General features: G+C 43.8%; 1 protein-coding gene across 1 annotated transcript in view; it reads right to left on the reverse strand.

Annotated features, from left to right (window-relative positions):
- LOC124722123 overlaps positions 1-21308 on the reverse strand; it is a 402152-nt gene that overhangs the window by 250397 nt on the left and 130447 nt on the right. The window contains exon 2 of the mRNA XM_047247328.1: positions 3924-4894. Within this exon, the coding sequence (XP_047103284.1) occupies positions 3924-4894 (971 nt within the window). The remainder of the gene's footprint in view (positions 1-3923; positions 4895-21308) is intronic.

Raw genomic sequence — 21308 nt, forward strand, 5'->3', positions numbered from 1 at the left:
GCGTACCCGTCATCACCGATTTCGTTCAGTTTTATGGTATATGCAAGTCTTGGTCAGAAATGAATATGACACAAGTGGGAACTTCAGAGGGCTGAGCATTTCGGAAGAAAGACAGCTGTTTTGGCGCGACTAGGGCAAGGCATCAGCCGCTTATTTTAGTGTAGTTTCCAGACAGCGTTTGCCGCAGCGGAAAGTGTACAGAACTTTAGTGCGGGGATGGAACACTTATGCGCAATATTTTCTCTTGTTTTACTTTCAATTGTTACGTTAGTTACACTGTATATAAAGCAAAATAATGCTGAGTATATTGTATTTATTATAGTTTTCATAAATGACATGAAAATGATAGGCAAAGGAAAAAGTAGACGATCCCACGAACCTCTCATTACCGTTCTGTACTCTTACCGCTCCGCCATCCACTGTATGGGAACTACACTAGCACAAATGGTTCATGACTCACTCGAAACCAGTCAAAAATGTTTATGTTCCAAACGCTTAGGTATCTGGGCCGCCCTCAATTGTAACTCTCATTTCTGGCAAGCCCTGCACATACCATAAATTTGGACGAAATCGGTGATGAGTAGGTGGGGTCTGCTTGTAAGTCGATTTCGACACTTCTTCCCGACCTGCCTGCTTTCCTAGAAGGACTCCATTAACCGCCTCATGGTGGGACTCCAATGATTACCAGACCTAACGGCTGCACTTATCCGTATTGAGCAGGAAGGTCAGCCATTGGCCCAACAACGGAGGCATCCCGTACTGGCTCAAATGTGTTTTAATTATTGGGTGGCACATCGTACCTGCTGCTAAGGCATAGCCGGCCGCGGTGGTCTAGCTGTTATAGGCGCGCAGTCGGGAACAGCGCGACTGCTACGGTCGCAGGTTCGAATCCTGCCTCGGGCATGAATGTGTGTGATGTACTTAGGTTAGTTAGGTTTAAGTAGTTCTAAGTTCTAGGGGACTGATGACACAAATGTTAAGTCCCATAGTGCTCAGAGCCATTTGAACCATTTTGCTAAGGCATAAGGAGCAGCCGTCTGGCCAGTTTCTACGTTTATTCTCCGCCCAGAAGCTCGCGATCGCACCACTGTCGGCCATTCACCCTCCAGTGAAGACGGACTGGTCAGATGTAGTGTACTGGAAGAAACATTGATAACGGAGATTCTAGGGAATTACTATTACACGAGAGTTGTCACAGCTTTCGCCACTGGTGCCTCAATGCCATTGCAGCTTTGAGTAACAGCCTGAAGGCTCTCGAACTTGGTCAACGGTGCTTCTAGCTGTTGTGAGTCCTCCTTGTAACACATGAAAGGCACAGTTTCTATCCATTTTATACTGTATAAAGACTATATGAGTTTCACAAAATGCAAAGAAACCAGACAGAGCTAACGGCGGAAAAAAGACTACGTGAATGCTGCGATACTGGAGTTGAGATGCACACAAGATAATTGGGAAACATAAAAAAATACTACCACTGAAAACGGCTCTAAGTAATGACTCTACACTTAGATCACAAAATCCGAAAGTTCTTTAAAGTAAAAACTGTTGGTATTACTAAAAAAAAGATACACTGGCATCACGGCTCACTCAAAAGCAAACGTACGAAAATAATGCGTAGGCACTTAAAAATGTAACTAAAGACTAGTGACGACCGCAAGAAAGCTCTGAACTAATGGCTCTGTACATACACAAACAACTTCTGCACCTTCCGCCTCTGCGGCTGCTGCTGACCATTCATGTGTTATTTGCAATGCTCATTGTTGGCGTGAAGCTACACTGGAAAGTCAGCTCACACAAAAGCTAATGGACAAATAATCCGCAAGTACTTAGAAAATGTAATTAAATACTAGTCAACTCAGATGAGTACACAGTTCATATTTAGTTCTTGACAGAAGCTCGTGGGAAAACACTAAATCAAACGCTCTGTACAAAACTGAAGACTAGCATGTCGGATGCTTCTTCTCTGTGTCCTCTTCACGATACTTTTTCGATCACTGATGGCCGAATCACTACAATTATCAACAGCAGATAAGTGCTCGATTAATAATTTTGATTTGTGAATCGTAATTTACAATGGTTATTCGCCAGGTCAAGAGAGTTTCTCTTTGGACGCAGACAATGCATAAATACAACAAGGAAAGTACACAGATTATACTAAGCACTACGTTTGATGTGTTAGTTGATCCAGTAGCGTACATATAGTTTAACTGCTGTTTATCGACCTGGGATCTCATCAAGTGTAGTTAAATAAAATTCAAAGACGAGCTTAGCTATTCGTCTCTGATCTCTTTGATCAGCGATACTGTGTCAAAAAAAAAAAAAAAATTATGGAAGACCTAGGAATATGCAATGAGAAAGGCTTTATGTATTGAAGACAACCAGCTCTCAAAAGAGATCCCGTACCAGTGCGAATCAAGAAACATTTTAATCCCCCTAAGATTATCTCATTTAACGATCACGATGATAAAATTTAAAAAAAAGGTGCCCATAGAGAGGGGGGCAAAGAAAAATCCGTTTCCCTTGTATCAATGCGAATGGAACAGGAAGGAGGGAACAAGAGTCTCGTACAGTATACAGAGAGGTGAAAAAAGTCATGGGATACCGCCTAACATCGTGTCGGACCCTCTTTTGCCCAGCGTAGTGCAGCAACTCGACGTGGCATGGACTCCACAAGTCGTTGGAAGTCTCCTGCAGAAATATTGACCCCTTCAGCCTCTGCAGCCGTCTATAACTGCGAGTGTTGCCGGTGCAGGATTTTGTGCAATAACTGACCTATCAGTACGTCTCATGTATGGCGATGTAGGTGGCCAAATCATTAATTCAAATAGTGATCGGCTCAGGTGGACCAGAACATCCAGTCCATTCCATGTAAACACAGCCCACATCATTACGGAGTCACCACCAGCTCGCACAGCGCCTCGTTGACATCTTGTATCCTAGCTTCGTGGGGTCTGCGCCACATTCGAACCCTACCGTCAGCTCTTACCAGTTGAAATCGGGAATTATTTGACCAGGTCACGCTTTTCCAGTCGTCTGGGATCAACTGATATGGTCACGAGCCCAAAAGAGGCGCTGCAGGCAACGTCATGCGTTAGCAAAGACACTGGCGTGGGTCGTTTGTTGCCATAGCCCATTAATGGTACATTTCGTTGCATTCTCCTAACGGATACGTTCGTCGTACGTCACACATTATTTTTTTCTGTAATTTAGCGCAGTGTTGCTTGTCTGTTAGCACTGACAACTCACGTCACTGCTCTCTGTCTTTAAGTGAAGTCTGTCGGCCACTGCGTTGTCCGTGGTGACAGGTAAAGCCTGAAATTTGGTATGCACAACACACGCTTGACACTGTGGATTTCGGAATATTGATTTACATAACGATTTCCGAAACAGAGTGTCCCATGTGTCTAGCTCCAACTACTATTCCGCATTCAGAGTCTATCAATTCCTGTAATGCGACCATGATCACGTTGGACACCTCTTCACACGAACACCTGAATACAAATGACAGCTCCATCAAAGCACTGCTCTGTTATACTTTGAGTACCCGATACTACTGCTGTCTGTATATGTGCATATCGCTATCCCATGAGATCTCTCACCTCAGCATATATTCTCCACCAAAGCCCCTTCGGCAGCTTACATAGTAAAGATGTAATTGTAGAGTTCCAACACCAATCTGAAACTTTTCCAGGATCTGCAAGCTGTACGTAGAGAACCCTCCTGGCAAAAGTATTGCCTTAATTCTGGTCAGGTACACAGCTGTAATCCTTTGGGATATTTCATTCGCATAGTGAGTCCTCAACCCAAACACGCCTTCCATACTCAGACTGTGGCAACCGAGTAATTTCGTTGTTCATTAAAATTATAGAACTTAAATTAGAGGCAAACTAAGTTTTAGCAGTATGAACTAGTTAGCTACTCACGTTGGATAGCGCGGTGGTGATGCGCAGTAACCCAGCTGATCAGCGTTCGGGCAGTCATGACGTATCACATCTTCCAGCGTCGCCTTCGCTACTTCGTTCTCCTGCTGAGCTTCCGTTTCTGTTTCTTTAGCATTGCTTGCCAAAGCGGCAGGTCGGGGCAGGCTGTTTTCTACATTCGACGTTACTGAAGATGCAGATTGTGTGTTACTGAGCGAAGCTGACGCATTGTTGACTGTTGTCGCAACATTTCCAGCGAATGTGAAATTTGATGTTGTTCCGTTGAAAGAATTATTCTGACTATGTGGAATACCAAATGAAGTAGACACGTCTTCGATATTGAAATGCAGATTTCTCGTCGGCTGTACTGGACGTCCGAAATCGTTGATAGCGGCAGCTTGAATGGCACCTTGCTGGGAAAGGGTCTGCTGAAAATAATTTTGTTTCTGCTGTGGGATATTGGCAGTAGGCTGGCGAACAGGTACGTTACCCTGCAGTTGGTGATTGAAAGCGAAATTTTGATGCAATGACAAAAACTGGTTTAGATGACCAGAGTCAACTTGTTCTTTATTATTCGGTGAAAGCCAGTCGCCACTTGCTATGTCCGGTGCTTGCAGCGTTTTTGGTACTCCACCAAAATCAAGATATGTAGGCCTGTTTATACCGAAATTTTGTGGCGATGGACTCGCCTGATGACTCTGATACGAAGTGAAGTGCACAGGAGTGACCTGGCCGTGCAGGAAACCAGGTGACACAGGGTGCGACCTTATGTTGAGGGCCGGCGGCCTGCTCGCATGGTGGTCGGTCGGTGCGGCGAATAGCTGCGGGGGCGAGTTGGTGATCAGTAGGTTTTGACGGGCTGCGTCCCCCGTCCATCCTTCCGTGTAGCGAACGCCACGGATGTTCACCGGGCCGGGAAAGAGCTGTGCGCGGAACACAAGCGCGTCGCTCCCACCAGTCCACACAGCGGCAACCTGTGCAAAAACAACACTCAGCACACTACTCAAACTGAAGCAAGCAACACGTTGTTTACCAATGATAAATAATACTTTCCATCTTCTATTTCTACTATTAACATCATCTTTTATCTTACGTTTCATTCAGTAACGACGATATATTTAGAAATTCTACTGCTTGTCTTCTGGCAAGTATGGACACACATTATGTTACACCACAATCATATCTAACTAAACTCAGTTTATGGAACGTAAAGTACAACGAGTGATTTGTCGGCGTCGTGATGGTACCAACGGGGAGAACAGACAAGACAGAGAGGTGTATTTATTATCAGTATTAGCAGTATTAGTAGTAGTAGTAGTAGTGACATAGAACAAAAAAATTCTAAATTTAGGATATTTGCGTGACCATAGTATCCTAGATACAAACGAAAAAGAAGAACGTGAAAAAGATGGCTGGAGGGAACTAGCACCACATCTGCACACAAAAGTCACCTAATTTCCGACAATTCCGGGAGGAGGACGATGAGCTCAGACGCCACCTACAATCACATCTCAGATGTGTTCGATTGGGTTCAGATCTGACAAGTTTTGGGGCAAACACGTCAATTGGAACTCACAACTCTGTTCCTGGAACCACTCCATGACACTCCTGGTCTTGTGACACGGCGCATTATGTTCTTCAAAAATGTCACTGATGTCGGGAAACATGATAGTCATGAAGAGTTGTACGTGGCCTGCAACCAGTCTACGACACTCCTTGACCATCATGGTGCTTCACAAGAGCTCCAATGGACCCATAGATGTCCACGTTAATGTTCCCGAGAACACAATGAATCCGCCATCAGCTTGTCTCCATCATACAGTACAGGTGTCAAAGAACTGTTCTATATCTACATCTACATCCACATTCCGCATGCCACCTGACGGTGTGTGGCGGAGGGTACCTTGAGTACCTCTATCGGTTCTCCCTTCTATTCCAGTCCCGTAATGTTCGTGGAAAGAAGGATTGTCGGTATGCTTCTGTGTGGGCTCTAGTCTCTTTGATTTTATCGTCATGGTCTCTTCGCGAGATATACGTAGGAGGGAGCAATATACTGCTTGACTCTTCGGTGAAGGTATGTTCTCGAATCTTCAACAAAAGCCCGTACCGAGCTACTGAGCGTCTCTCCTGCAGAGTCTTCCACTGGAGTTTATCTATCATCACCGTAACGCTTTCGCGATTACAAAATGATCCTGTAAAGAAGCGCGCTGCTCTCCGTTGGATCTTCTCTATCTCTTCTATCAACCCTATCTGGTACGGATCCCACACTGTAACCTACTTCCATTGTTTTCGGATTGCATTTCCTTAGGATTCTTCCAATGAATCTCAGTCTAAAATCTGCTTTACCAGCGATCAATTTTATATGATCATTCCATTTAAATCACTCCTAATACGTACTCCCAGATAATTTATGGAATTAACTGCTTCCAGTTGCTGACCTGCTATTTTGTAGCTAAATGATAAGGGATCTATCTTTCTATGTATTCGCAGCTCATTACACTTGTCTACAATGAGATTCAATTGCCATTCTCTGCACCATGCATCAATTCGCTGCAGATCCTCCTGCATTTCATTACTATTTTCCATTGTTACAACCTCTCGATATACCACAGCATCATCCGCAAAAAGCCTCAGTGAACTTCCGATGTCATCCACAAGGTCATTTATGTATATTGTGAATAGCAACGGTCCTACGACACTCCCTTGCGGCACACCTGAAATCACTCTTACTTCGGAAGACTTCTCTCCATTGAGAATGGCATGCTGCGTTCTGTAATCTAGGAACTCTTCAATCCAATCACACAATTGATCTGATAGTCCATATGCTCTTACTTTGCTCATTAAACGACTGTGGGGAACTGTATCGAACGCCTTGCGGAAGTCGAGAAACACGGCATCTACCTGGGAACCCGTGTCTATGGCCCTCTGAGTCTCGTGGACGAATAGCGCGAGCTGGGTTTCACACGACCGTCTTTTTCGAAACCCATGCTGATTCCTACAGAGTAGATTTCTAGTCTCCTGAAAAGTCATTATACTCGAACATTATACGTGTTCCAAAATTCTACAACTGATAGACGTTAGACATATAGGTCTACAGTTCTGCACATCTGTTCGACGTCCCTTCTTGAAAACGGGAATGACCTGTGCCCTTTTCCAATCCTTTGGAACGCTACGCTCTTCTAGAGACCTACGGTACACCGCTGCAAGAAGGGGTGCAAGTTCCTTCGCGTACTCTGTGTAAAATCGAACTGGTATCCCATCAGGTCCAGCGGCCTTTCCTATTTTGAGCGATTTTAATTGTTTCTCTATCCCTCTGTCATCTATTTCGATATCTACCATTTTGTCATCTGTGTGACAATCTAGAGAAGGAACTACAATGCAGTCTTCCTCTGTGAAACAGCTTTTGAAAAAGACATTTAGTATTTCGGCCTTTAGTCTGTCATCCTCTGTTTCAGTACCATTTTTTTCACATAGTGTCTCGACATTTTGTTTTGGTTCACCTACCGCTATGACATAAGACCAAAATTTCTTAGGATTTTCTGCCAAGTCAGCACATAGAACTTTAATTTCGAATTCATTGAACACCTCTCGCATATCCCTCCTCACATTACATTTCGCTTCGCGTAATTTTTGTTTGTCTGCAAGGTTTTGGCTATGTTTATGTTTGCTGTGAAGTTCCCTTTGCTTCCGCAGCAGTTTTCTAACTCGGTTGTTGTACCACGGTGGCTCTTTTCCATCTCTTACGATCTTGCTTGGCACATACTCATCTAACGCATATTGTACGATGGTTTTGAACTTTGTCCACTGATCCTCAACACTATCTATACTTGAGACAAAACAACGGATTCGCCCCATCACATTGGCATGATGAAGGAAATACAGGGATTCATAAGACTATGTAACGCTCTGGCACTGCGCCAATATTCTGTGGCGATGGTCACCTGACCATATCAGTCGTAAATGCCGATGTCGTGGTGTTAAACTTGGACATGTTTGGGTCGTCGGCTGCGGAGGCCCATCATTAGGAATGTTCGGTGCACTGTTTGTTCATACACCTTGTACTGTGCACAGCGTTAAAGTCTGATATTAGTTCCGCGACAGTTCGCCGTCTGTCCTGTTTTACAGTCTTCCCACCCTACGGTGTCAGACATCTGTGGGGTTCCGCCCAACCTCACACCGTGAAGACCTTGGTTTCGACACGTGTTAAAGACACTCACCACAGCACTCCTCCAACATCCGACAAGTCGTGCAGTTTCCGAAATGCTCGTGCCGAGTCTCCTGGCCATCACGATCTGCCCTCGGTCAAACTCAGATAGATCGGGCGCCTCTCCCATTCTATACACGGAGAGTATGCTCACTGATACTACATGCACCGTGTCCGTGACTGACTAGCAGTCATTCCTCGCCAAGTGACGCTGCTATAGCCTGGACGGTTTATGTCGATAGTAGGTCGGTGGTCATAATGTTATGGCTAATCAGTGTACGTACTCAATAGGTCACATTGAAGCACTTGTATCAAAATAATGTTTCTACGAGTACTCTGGGGTTCAAACCTTATCGAAGAGCGCTACAATGCAACAGAACAATAAACAGCAACACTCCCTTTTCAAATAACTTTTAAAATAATGAAACACGACTGAACCAAAACAGTCAGAACATGACATAGCTTCATATGAACAGCGATTTGGAGTGGTAAATGCAGGATATGATCATCATGAGCCATACCCAAGCTACCTCATATTTTCTTTCACCATCTGCGCGCGCGCGCGCGCGCGCACACACACACAGATGCACACACACACACACACACACACACACACACACACACACACTTACAGATGTTGACCAAACATGTAGAAACACAACGAGAAATGCATGCTTGGACATAAACGTAGATGTTAGACAAGTCTGCAGATTGCGTTGTTGAACAGGCTGGTTATAATTAAAGTATCGCTACTTGAGAGAGTCCACATAAAAAACGAGTGAAGATAGGAAAATTAATATTTATGTGAACATTTGAAAGGACATGCGAAAGATTAACAACGAATACAGCACTGAACGGAACACATTTTAATTTCCCAATGTGAGGCTAACATTTGTTAATTGCTTTACGTTCCAAGTTAGAAACTCTGCTCAGTGTGACAACCGTCTACATCCACGACAGCCTGGATCCACACTACAGATTGCTCTACTGTTGAACTTTCCGAATATTCAGTTGTAGTGACACAGATCGTGCAACGCTCGAAGACTGCACATTGCCTCCAGCATTTTCAGCGATGGCAAAAATATTTTCTTGAATAATTTGTGGCGCAGCTGGCCGGTGGCCTCTGCCAAATGCTATTCCCAAATCGTCAGTTAATTCGAGCTTCCGAATCTTGTACATCAAACCCGGTGCGGAATGCGGACCTCTTCGTATATCTTTAATGCATCGAAACTCTCGAGGAGCTGCATCACTCCTGCTGTTCTGATAATACAGCGTTTCGAGAAGAAACCCATCTCACCTATTCCAGATCAATGTTGACCGTCTGCAAGTGTAATGCACACTGATGTTTGTGTTTGAACCCGACGTCACCGTCCAGTAGCGGCGCCTAGCGGTAAGTCATGACACTACCATCTATAACAGCGCACATGCTGCAGCCCACAGACTGGCAAGCGTTCTTATACCCTTCAGTATCCGTACGGTAAACAGTTTTTCGTCTACACTGGCTCAAGTATTTATAGTTTGATTATAACAACCCCGTACTGACCACAAACGGTACCTATGCAGTTTCGTCTATACTTTGCAAGTGTCAGTCGTTGTTAAAAAATGGCTCTGAGCACTATGGGACTTAACTTCTGGGGTCATCAGTGCCCTACAACTTAGAACTGCTTAAACCTAACTAACCCAGCTCAGTCGTGGTTAGAACGGCGTTATGTGTAGATATGTCCGAGCTAAGTAAATTCGATATTGGGCAAATCGTTGGTGCTCATATGGTGGTTGTTTCCGTAATCAGGGGAGCAGAAGTGTTTGTTTCTTCAATAGGATCCGTTTTGAAGATTTATACCACATATAGGGAAAGCGGAAACACATATTCCGCTGAGTCACAACTTGGAAGAAAGTTTGTGTTGAGTGAGATTCCGACGAGGTCATTGATTTGTTGTTCCCAGCGGGGTCAGGGATTTTCTCTGCCTCGTGATGACTGGGTGTTGTGTGCTGTCCTTAGGTTAGTTAGGTCTAAGTAGTTCTAATTTCTAGGGGACTGATGACCATAGATGTTAATTAAGTCCCTTAGTGCTAAGAGCCATTTGAGCCATTGATTTGTTGTTGTTGTGGTCTTCAGTCCAGCTAGTGACTAAAAATAAGAGGAAGACAAATGCAAAAGTCACTGCGGAACTCAGTATCGCACTCGTGAACCCATCCGCACCAAAACAACACTAATGGAGCTCCAGAAGCTGGCTATTGCAGGGAAAATTGGAATTCCAAGCCCACTCATCAGTGATACTATTTCCCGTGACGGAAAAAACGTGATAACGAAGACATAAAACCTGGACTATGGAGCAAAGGAAGAAATTAATTTGGTCGGGTGAGTCATGTTTCACACTGTTTCCTACTCCTCGTTGAGATTACGGCTCAAGAGTGAAACATCGCAGGAATAGGTGATGCTGCAGGCAGCCATATCGTGGTATTCCATGGGCCCCATGGTTACTCTACAAGGTCACGTAACTGCCAAGGATTACGTGACCGTTTTTAGAGGTTGTAAGACGTGTATATTTCTATTGTCTATTGTCAAACCACAATTTATGAAAGATGTACACTCCTGGAAAATGAAATAAGAACACCGTGAATTCATTGTCCCAGGAAGGGGAAACTTTATTGACACATTCCTGGGGTCAGATACATCACATGATCACACTGACAGAACCACAGGCCCATAGACACAGGCAACAGAGCATGAACAATGTCGGCACTAGTACAGTGTATATCCACCTTTCGCAGCAATGCAGGCTGCTATTCTCCCATGGAGACGATCGTAGAGATGCTGGATGTAGTCCTGTGGAACGGCTTGCCATGCCATTTCCACCTGGCGCCTCAGTTGGACCAGCGTTCGTGCTGGACGTGCAGACCGCGTGAGACGACGCTTCATCCAGTCCCAAACATGCTCAATGGGGGCAGATCCGGAGACCTTGCTGGCCAGGGTAGTTGACTTACACCTTCTAGAGCACGTTGGGTGGCACGGGATACATGCGGACGTGCATTGTCCTGTTGGAACAGCAAGTTCCATTGCGCTGGTCTAGGAATGGTAGAACGATGGGTTCGATGACGGTTTGGATGTACCGTGCACTATTCAGTGTCCCCTCGACGATCACCAGTGGTGTACGGCCAGTGTAGGAGATCGCTCCCCACACCATGATGCCGGGTGTTGGCCCTGTGTGCCTCGGTCGTATGCAGTCCTGATTGTGGCGCTCACCTGCACGGCGCCAAACACGCATACGACCATCATTAGCACCAAGGCAGAAGCGACTCTCATCGCTGAAGACGACACGTCTCCATTCGTCCCTCCATTCACGCCTGTCGCGACACCACTGGAGGCGGGCTGCACGATGTTGGGGCGTGAGCGGAAGACGGCCTAACGGTGTGCGGGACCGTAGCCCAGCTTCATGGAGACGGTTGCGAATGGTCCTCGCCGATACCCCAAGAGCAACAGTGTCCCTAATTTGCTGGGAAGTGGCGGTGCGGTCCCCTACGGCACTGCGTAGGATCCTACGGTCTTGGCGTGCATCCGTGCGTCGCTGCGGTCCGGTCCCAGGTCGACGGGCACGTGCACCTTCCGCCGACCACTGGCGACAACATCGATGTACTGTGGAGACCTCACGCCCCACGTGTTGAGCAATTTGGCGGTACGTCCACCCGGCCTCCAGCATGCCCACTATACGCCCTCGCTCAAAGTCCGTCAACTGCACATACGGTTCACGCCCACGCTGTCGCGGCATGCTACCAGTGTTAAAGACTGCGATGGAGCTCCGTATGCCACGGCAAACTGGCTGACACTGACGGCGGCGGTGCACAAATGCTGCGCAGCTAGCGCCATTTGACGGCCAACACCGCGGTTCCTGGTGTGTCCGCTGTGTCGTGCGTGTGATCATTGCTTGTACAGCCCTCTCGCAGTGTCCGGAGCAAGTGGGTCTGACACACCGGTGTCAATGTGTTCTTTTTTCCATTTCCAGGAGTGTATATATTTTATTAATAGGATTAAATAGGAAAAATTAAAATCATGTTGGAAATAATTGTGGTAGCAGGGAATGTCCGCACCAAAGTATTGTTGGGAAAAGAGACCGCACATTGATATAATTTTAAAAAGGGCGGGAGAGACATGGTATGGATACATTTTAAGAAAAGATCAGGAAAGACCGCGCATTGATACATTTTGTAATGGTAGCAGGGATTGCCTCCACCAGAAAGCATTGTTGGCAGGAGAGACCGCACTTTAGCGTTCGTAGGAAGTCAGTAGTAAGCGATATGTGAAGCGAGTCGGTAGCAGGTCTGAAGCGAGAGGTTGAGAGGAGCGGTGTGCCTGCCAGCCACTAGCTATGATTTACAAGAGATTATAGACAGATGTACAGAGGCATCAGGTAACTATTATCATAAGAGGAACTAATATTATTGAATTAATTTTTTGAGAAACTCAAGACTATTGAAGGTATGTTTGCGCATTGCCAGTTGTAAGAATATTGTAAAAAGTAAGTCCCATTTGAAGGTTTGTAAAATAATATCATTCAGAATATAATTAATTTTTGCCACCAAAATTGCATTACTGATTATACTCCATCCCAGGAACTATCAACGTAAAACTTTGTGAATTTTTATTGTTGTCAAAATAAAGTTTAACTATGAATTACGTAACTTCAGTCAAATTAATTAGAGAATAACGCCAGCTTTGCTATTAAAGAATAACGTCAACTTTTGTAATAAATACAGCCACTTATTATGACAGCCCACCAACAGCTAATAGAGTATAGTAAAACAGAGTAAGTATATTCATGTCGCTGTTCGATGTAGCAGTCAGATGGCGATCCAGTAACAGTAAACAAGGTAAGGAACAGTTTTCGGTTATTGCAGGTAACGTATGAGGGCCACGACATCTCCTCGGGAGTTATAAGTAGGGGGAAGCAATATATTCGATACCTCATCCAGAAACACACCCTCTCGAAACCTGGACAGCAAGCTACACCGCCATGCAGAGCGCCTCTCCTGCAGAGTCTGCAACTTCAGTTTGCTAAATATCTCCGTAACGGTATCACGCTTACCAAATAACCCTGTGACGAAACGCGCCACAATTCTTTGGATCTTCTCTATCTCCTCTGTCAACCCGACCTGGTGCGGATCCCACACTGATGAGCAATACTCAAGTATAGGTCGAATGAGTGTTTTGTAAGCCACCTCCTTTGTTGATGGACTACATTTTCTAAGGACTCTCCCAATGGATCTCAACCTGGCACCCGCCTTACCAACAATTAATTTTATATGATCATTCCACGTCAAATCGTTCCGTACGCATACTCCCAGATATTTTGCAGAGGTAACTGCTACCAGTGTTTGTTCCTCTACATCTACATCTACATCTTTACTCCGCAAGCCACCTGACGGTGTGTGGCGGAGGGTACTTTGAGTACTTCTATCGGTTCTCCCTTCTATTCCAGTCTCGTATTGTTCGTGGAAAGAAAGATTGTCGGTATGCCTCTGTGTGGGCTCTAATCTCTCTGATTTTTTCCTCTTGGTTTCTTCGCGAGATTTACGTAGGAGGGAGCAATATACTGCTTGACTCCTCGGTGAAGATATCTTCTCGAAACTTCAACAAAAGCCCGTACCGAGCTACTGAGCGTCTCTCCTGCAAAGTCTTTCACTGGAGTTTATTGTTGTGGACTGGCAAGACAGCCAATCCACTAGGAGGAAGCCGAAAGGCACGCGTTTAAGCTCACGCAGGATGGCGTGAGGTCTGGAACAGGACAAGGTCTTTATTGTAGCAAAAATAGTACGTAGTTTCTGGAATACTTAACTTTAATCCATAATTGGTGAACATCGGTCTGACGGTACATGCATCACAAGATAAATAGCAATTGATAATGGCGCCTTGCTAGGTCGTGGCAAATGACGTAGCTGAAGGCTATGCTAACTATCGTCTCGGCAAATGAGAGCGTATTTTGTCAGTGAACCATCGCTAGCAAAGTCGGCTGTACAACTCGGGCGAGTGCTAGGATGTCTCTCTACACCTGCCGTGTGGCAGCGCTCGGTCTGCAATCACTGATAGTGGCGACACGCGGGTCCGACGTATACTAACGGACCGCGGCCGATTTAAAGGCTACCACCTAGCAAGTGTGGTGTCTGGCGGTGACGCCACATTTATCTATCATCTCCGTAACGCTTTCGCGATTACTAAATGACCCTGTAACGAAGCGCGCTGCTCTCCGTTGGATCTTCTCTATCTCTTCTATAAAACCTATCTGGTACGGATCCCACACTGGTGAGCAACATTCAAGCAGTGTTTCGTCTAAATAATCAGAAAATAACTTCTAATAAGCAGAATTTAAATTTGTATGCGAAGATTGAGAAAGAGAATTAATTTCAAAGAGAATATTTCATTTGTTGTTATTAAGCAAGAGGTAGAAATCCAAAGGGAAGGTTTCATAGGTTGTAGTAATAGGGAAGGTTGCTTAACAAAAGAGATGTAGAGGAGACGGTAAGTTTTCAAGGCTATCAGGTTCATCACATTGTAGAATGTTTGTTCCCCAGTAGTGATGCTGTGTCCCAAGACGACAGGACCGCTGTTCATAGAGATCGCATCGTTCACGATTGGTTTCCCGATTACGGGGATGAATTGTCCCCTCAGCCTTGGCCAAAACAGTCATGACATCCAAATATTACTGGGCCTTTTTGGGCTACTTCGGAAAGAAGTGTGCGTGACCGCTATCCAGCTGCATCATAGTTGCCTGTCCTTGCACAATTTACTATGAGTTATGCCATTCCTAGACGACTGGGAGCCGTTTTGATGGCCATCGGGTTTCCCACACCATATTAGGAGTGGTAAAGTGTTATGTTCTTGGCGTTTTCGTATTTTGCCCAATCGATGTGTTTGTTTCATTAACGGAGATAGCGCTCCTATCTAGTGTACTATGGACATATGAACTTTCACAAACAGACTAAGATAGTACTCCTTATAAATGCAGCCATAATTGAAACTGATTATTTTAGTTAGTTGGGGGACACACCTTGTCCAGAGATACAGGCAATCCTCTTGTTTAATAACTGTTATGACTGACAATTCGCCGGCCGGAGTGGCCGAGCGGTTAAAGGCGCTACAGTCTCGAACCGCACAACCGCTACGGTCGCAGGTTCGAATCCTGCCTCGGGCATGGATGTGAGTGATGTCCTTAGGATAATTAGGTTTAAGTAGTTCTAAGTTCTAGGGGACTTATGACCACAGCAGTTGAGTCCCATAGTGCTCAGAGCCATTTGAACCATTTTGAACTGACAATTCGCAATTTTTCAAAAACACAACTTTTATTGAGGTAAGCTCACAAGGTTGATGACTGAACAACAAACGAAACGGTAACAATAACGATGCCAGTAAAAGTCACCCGTTTGAGGCAAATAATTTTCCACTATGGTTCATGGTAATACACACACACTAGTAAGAGTCCAATTCAGAGACGAAGACGTAATCTTCAGCGGTCGAAGTACACGATGTTTTGGTGTAGTGATAGTTTCTGCATGTCGTGGCTCGAGCTCTCCCTGCAGGAAGTAGTGCTCGGAATGTCTGTTTCCATTATCTTTATGTAAATAACCGGTGTTCACCATGGTACTTTTGGTACGACTTGGACATAGACAACGCCGTCCTCTGTGGTGTAATATAGGTTGCCGGCCCTCAGGGGCTACCTTGGCTCCGGCATAACAATAATAGTTCATTTTCCAACACGGTTACATATCAGTTACGGGGTAAGCGTATTCAGTTTGCTCGACAATATTCAGATCTATAAGAATAAAATTTTGTAAGCGATAGAGTTAAAATATATAAAAGAAATAATTGTCTATTGTAAAATTAATTTAAAATTGTCCGTTTATCACGCATCTATTCATCACGGAGTTATCCTATACAATAAAACTAATACTGACATATAAAATCTGCAACATTTATACGCAGGAGGAGATGGTGATGGCTGCATGCATTAATGGAGAATTTCACAGTACCTTTACATGAAATAAATCTTTCTCGTACACCCTCTGTTACAGTACTTTTGTAGATCTGAGTACGGTTGATAGAATGAAAATGTTTATTTCACTACTGATGTGAGATTATGCTGGCAAACAAAGAGTAATGAAATGCAGTTTAACCGTTTTGATTGTGAACAAAACCAAAAGCTTTGTGGTTTGCTTTGTGTATTATTGTTATATTATATGTTTTACATGCGAGAATTTCAGTACTTTATGCTTGGTACGTAATGATATAACAGCGCTACTTAGAAACAAAAAGCAAAGCAAATAAAGTGTTCGCAGGTTTCCGAACACAAAAGTATGCGGATATCTATTAGAATTTTGTTTCACGTCCCGTAGGAATGGAATCCAGGCATCAGATTAATGTTTCATAAATTTCGACGAGACAAAAGCCCGCAGTCTTTTATCTCGAGCATCTAGCGATTCCTCCAGCCTCATCTCACAAAGCCGCAAACGATGACAAAAAGAATGACGGACGAAATTCGAAATAAAATAAACCTGGAAAACATGAGACCATAAATTGAATCGAATACTAACAACCTTGGTATTTTTATTTTTGAAAATATTCAAATTTTCCGATACAAAGTGGAAAAAATAGTACATAGTAATAATATTATATTTATTTGACATTTACTTTCCTGGACAGAGGATTGTACGTCTCACACTGTAAACAGTAACTCTTAGAGGTGTAAATTGTCTTCTAGAGCAGTAAACAGTGACCAAAAACATTCTCGAGTGTGATTTCATGTCATACTGTAAATTTTTTTATAAAAAGAATGTTTCAAGAAATACATTTATTCCGAAGAGACCTATTTCAATATCGCCAATGAGGGTGGAATTTCATTACACCAGAATTTCTTCATTTCTATACGTGTGTTAAGAACACATACTATCAGATGAAAATCACACAACGGGAATCAACAGTGGTACTTACGTGCTGTAGCGGAATGTGTATCTCACTGCATTCACAGTTTTGTCTACTTGAGACTTTGAACATGCCGACAAATAGTGTCCATGTTAACTCAAATATTTTCCGGCAGTGAAGTGATCGTGCGTGTTAAGCAAGCGTTAAGCGACGTACTTTCCAAAATGCCTATGTTTCGCAAAATGAACAGCAGAGACGTCATATACAGACATGTTGTCAACAATAACTGGTGCTCTTACTCCGTGACTACAGCTGCTGAATCCACAATGGTCATATGGGAGGTATTTATATTTGTCTCAGAGAGTAATTTTGTGACCGTATTGCGTGTAGCCGGAGACTGCGGCCATCAACTGTCTAATAACGGCGTTTGCGTGCCGGTATATGAGGGCAGTCTGTAAGCAGGATACATCCGTAGCTGGGCTTCCACATAACTCTGCTCTGTTAATAGATATTTGAATGTTCTTAGTCCCTCGTTCGTTGCTGAGGGTAGGAAGTCTAGTATAAAGTAGTTCCGTATAGCCTAAATAAATTCAGATAATATTATAATTGTAAGATTTCTTCTTTTTTGTTTTTAGAGAAAATTTCATTCAGTGGATAGTAGTGTCTGTGTGGCTCTCTACATTCTTCCTCAGCGTGCCTCAGATATGAGGCATATCTGTTGACATGGCTTAGAGAACAAGTAGAATTAAAAAGTTCACATTCTGTTCCAGAATATAACCACATGTTTAACACATACATAACTATTGCTCTTCATTAAACTAGCGTTTGGACGGCAAAGCGCCGTTACCAAATGATATGTGCTGTCTTAATTACCTTTCGTATGAGGAATATGTGTATCGGGAAAACAGCATGGTAAAAACCGGTTAGTTTTTTGGGAAATTTCCGAACATCTACAGTTTAAATGATTTCGATACATTTTCGTCAGCTTTTTCAAAACATCAATTTCCTACAAATGAAAAGATACGTAATCGAAATAAACTAGTAATCCAGACAAAAAACTAAGTTTATTATGGGATAATATTATAATTGTAAGATTTCTTCTTTTTTGTTTTTAGAGAAAATTTCATTCAGTGGATAGTAGTGTCTGTGTGGCTCTCTACATTCTTCCTCTGCGTGCCTGAGATATGACAGAATATACTCTTCTGTTGACATAACATTCTGTTATAGTTTTGGGTTATTGCTGTTATGTGGCAAATATTTGATATTTTAAGATAGTTCATAAATAATTAATGATGTATTGATGATGGCGTAGGCTGAGATTAGTTCGGGTAAGGGAAAATAAGCGAATGTGAAATTTTGATGAAAGTAGGGAATCCTTTTACTCGTATATACTACGAAAACAGCATGTTTCATTATACTGGGCTTAAATGGGTACACATTTAAAGTGACGTACATTTCAACTGTGTACAACTTCCTGAATATGATGGATTATATAATGGCACTCAGTTTTAAACTGTCGACAATGAAGTAGGAGCATGAGGAAAATGTTTGCATTCAAATTCTGTAGAATTTGGAAACATTCGATGGTCACGCTGTTAGTAAGATACTCTTATGACTGTTATTTGTACACCACATAGAAGTACTATTATAACTGAATAGAGTCAGGTCACTGTTGCATAACAATTTTTTTGTACAGGGGGAAGCGAAATTCGCGCACTCGGACTTCGCAGCGCAACTCCTCACATGCTAGCGATAAAAAACTGTCTCTCACAAAATTCCGTCGGGCGAGCACGTCCGGCAGAAAAAAAGACGTTAAAGAATGACAATCTGGCAACACTGTAACCACATGTATGGTAACATCCTCTGTATGCATATGTTAGTCGTGGTGTACGGTTGGTGCAGTGGAAAGAGTTTTGGGTTAGCATGCAGGAGATAGATGGCACAAACTAGGGTTGAGGCATATGTCTTTTATTTGGTAAATGTAGTCCAGGTGGTACGGTATCTGGCATCTTAATCGCCAACAGAGATTGCAGCGGGTCCTCTAGAAAACATTTGCACTTACAAACTACAATCGTAGAAATGGAAGATTGGTCAGCTTTGAAAGAAGCCCTTTCGACGTCGTGGGCTTGAATTTATTCCCACCACTTCGTCTACTAGAGACAAAGCCTGTTTTCTATGTGCCCCTCTCCAATGGTCCCATAGGTTAGTACCAACTATTTTTCTTGCCTCGTTCAGGTCCAGTACATTTCGTTAGGGCCTTATGTTACCAGCAGGACTAGCAAATTGCTTTGCGACTAATGTCTAAACTCGGTTACTATTTGTATGTGTTATCAGCATTTTCCCACTAATTATGCCCTTCAACATTGAGTCTGGTAACCACATCCTGTTTAATACGTATTCAATGGATTATTATTGATATTATTATTATTATATCGATGGAATTGTGGAAACATCACGTCTATTACCATTAGGGAAACAGTATAATTCTAAACCGAACATTTCACATTTAGCGGTGTCGGGATGGATTATGCAGAACAATATCTATCGGAGGGATAATGCGCGTTATGTGGAACACTGCGCAGGACTGGCGGCGTGTTTGTACTGTATGTGCTGCGAACCAGACAGGGCCTAGTTGCGAGCGGAGTAACGCGCACGTGACAGACTCCAACGTACATGCGTACACGTACCGAATTTTCTCATTGTAAACCCCTAAACCAGTGTGGCAGACGTATGGCATACACAAACGATGGATAGGTGGATAAGCTTCTGGTCTTTGCTTTATCTGATAACCGGGCTGGTGTTGTTGTTCGTGAATATGCTGATAGATATCCTCGTCGACGCCATCCAGATAAGACTGTGTTTCGTCGTCTGGAGCTGCGCCTTGAGGAATGAGGTGCTCTACTTCCACCATCGCGTGACAGAGGTCGTCCACGGACTCGCCACACTCCAGCTACAGAGGAAGCTATTCTGGAGGTCATATACCAAGAACCTCAGTGAGGTACCCATAGCGTAGCAAGGCAGCTGCGTATCTTGCAATGCACGTTCATAAACGTGCTGCAGGAGCATGGGCTATACCTCTATCATTATACTTTCACGCAACACATGCATCCTGTAGATGGCCATCAGCGGATGCAATTCTGTGATTGGTTCCAGCAACAACAGGAGGCCAACAATGACTTCCATAAGTCACCAGCGAACGTCGATGTCAAGTTCGCTATGGTGCCGGCCGGAGTGGCCAAGCGGTTCTAGGCGCTACCGTCGGGAACCGCGCTACCGCTATGGTCGCAGCTTCGAATCCTGCCTCGGGCATGGATATGTGTGACGTCCTTAGGTTAGTTAGGTTTAAGAAGTTCCAAGTTCTAGGGGACTGATGACCACAGCAGTTGAGTCCCATAGTGCTCAGAGCCATTTCAACTATTTTCTTTCGCTATGGTATCATTGTCTGGGCCGGAATATTGGGTGACAGGTGTATGGGTCCCTACATGTTGCCTGACGTATTGACTCCAGGCCACCGCGTTACCAGACATAAATCTCCTGGATTTCTTCCTGTGGGGTCACATGAAGGAGCACGTGTACTCTACTCCACTGACGAAAATGGAAGAATTGGTAGCGCGTGTTCATGCAGTTTTTCTGTGAATGGTCCAAAGCTGTATGATCCAGCACGTTGCACTATGTTTGGACGTTCAGGGAGATCGCTTTGAGCATCTGTTTTCCTGAGGACAGTGTATACTGTTGTCAAGGCTATGCAGTCGTTAACATGGACATTATTATTGTCACTGCTTCCTAATGTGCAACATCTGAGCGCTCATATTATATGTAATAAAAAGGACAATTAGATGTTGAGTAATTATGCTGTACTATCATTTGTAGCATCTCTAAATTGATATTGTTTTTGTAGTTACTCTATGACAAGGTATTTGTTTTAATTCTCTATTTCCTATTTGTCAGCGTTACGGAATGTTGTAAATTTAGGTTACCTAAGTGACGGTGTGCATTACAGTACGAAATGTCAGAAAGAAATTGGCAAATAACAAAAGGCGCCATAACCCAGGATCGAACCATCTACCCTGCATGTTAACCCAAAACTCTATACACTGCATCAACTGTACAGCATAGCTGACCTCTTCTTACAGAGGTAGTTACCATACATGTGGTTACAGTGTTGGAGGTTGCCACTCTTTAATGTCCTTTTTCTGCCGGATGTACTCGCCGGACGAAATTTTGTGAGAGACATTTTCTTATCGCTGGCATGTGAGGAGTCGCGTTGCGAAGACCG

The sequence above is a fragment of the Schistocerca piceifrons genome, chromosome X, assembly GCF_021461385.2.
Source record: "Schistocerca piceifrons isolate TAMUIC-IGC-003096 chromosome X, iqSchPice1.1, whole genome shotgun sequence".
In the NCBI taxonomy this organism is placed as follows: Eukaryota; Metazoa; Arthropoda; class Insecta; order Orthoptera; family Acrididae; genus Schistocerca; species Schistocerca piceifrons.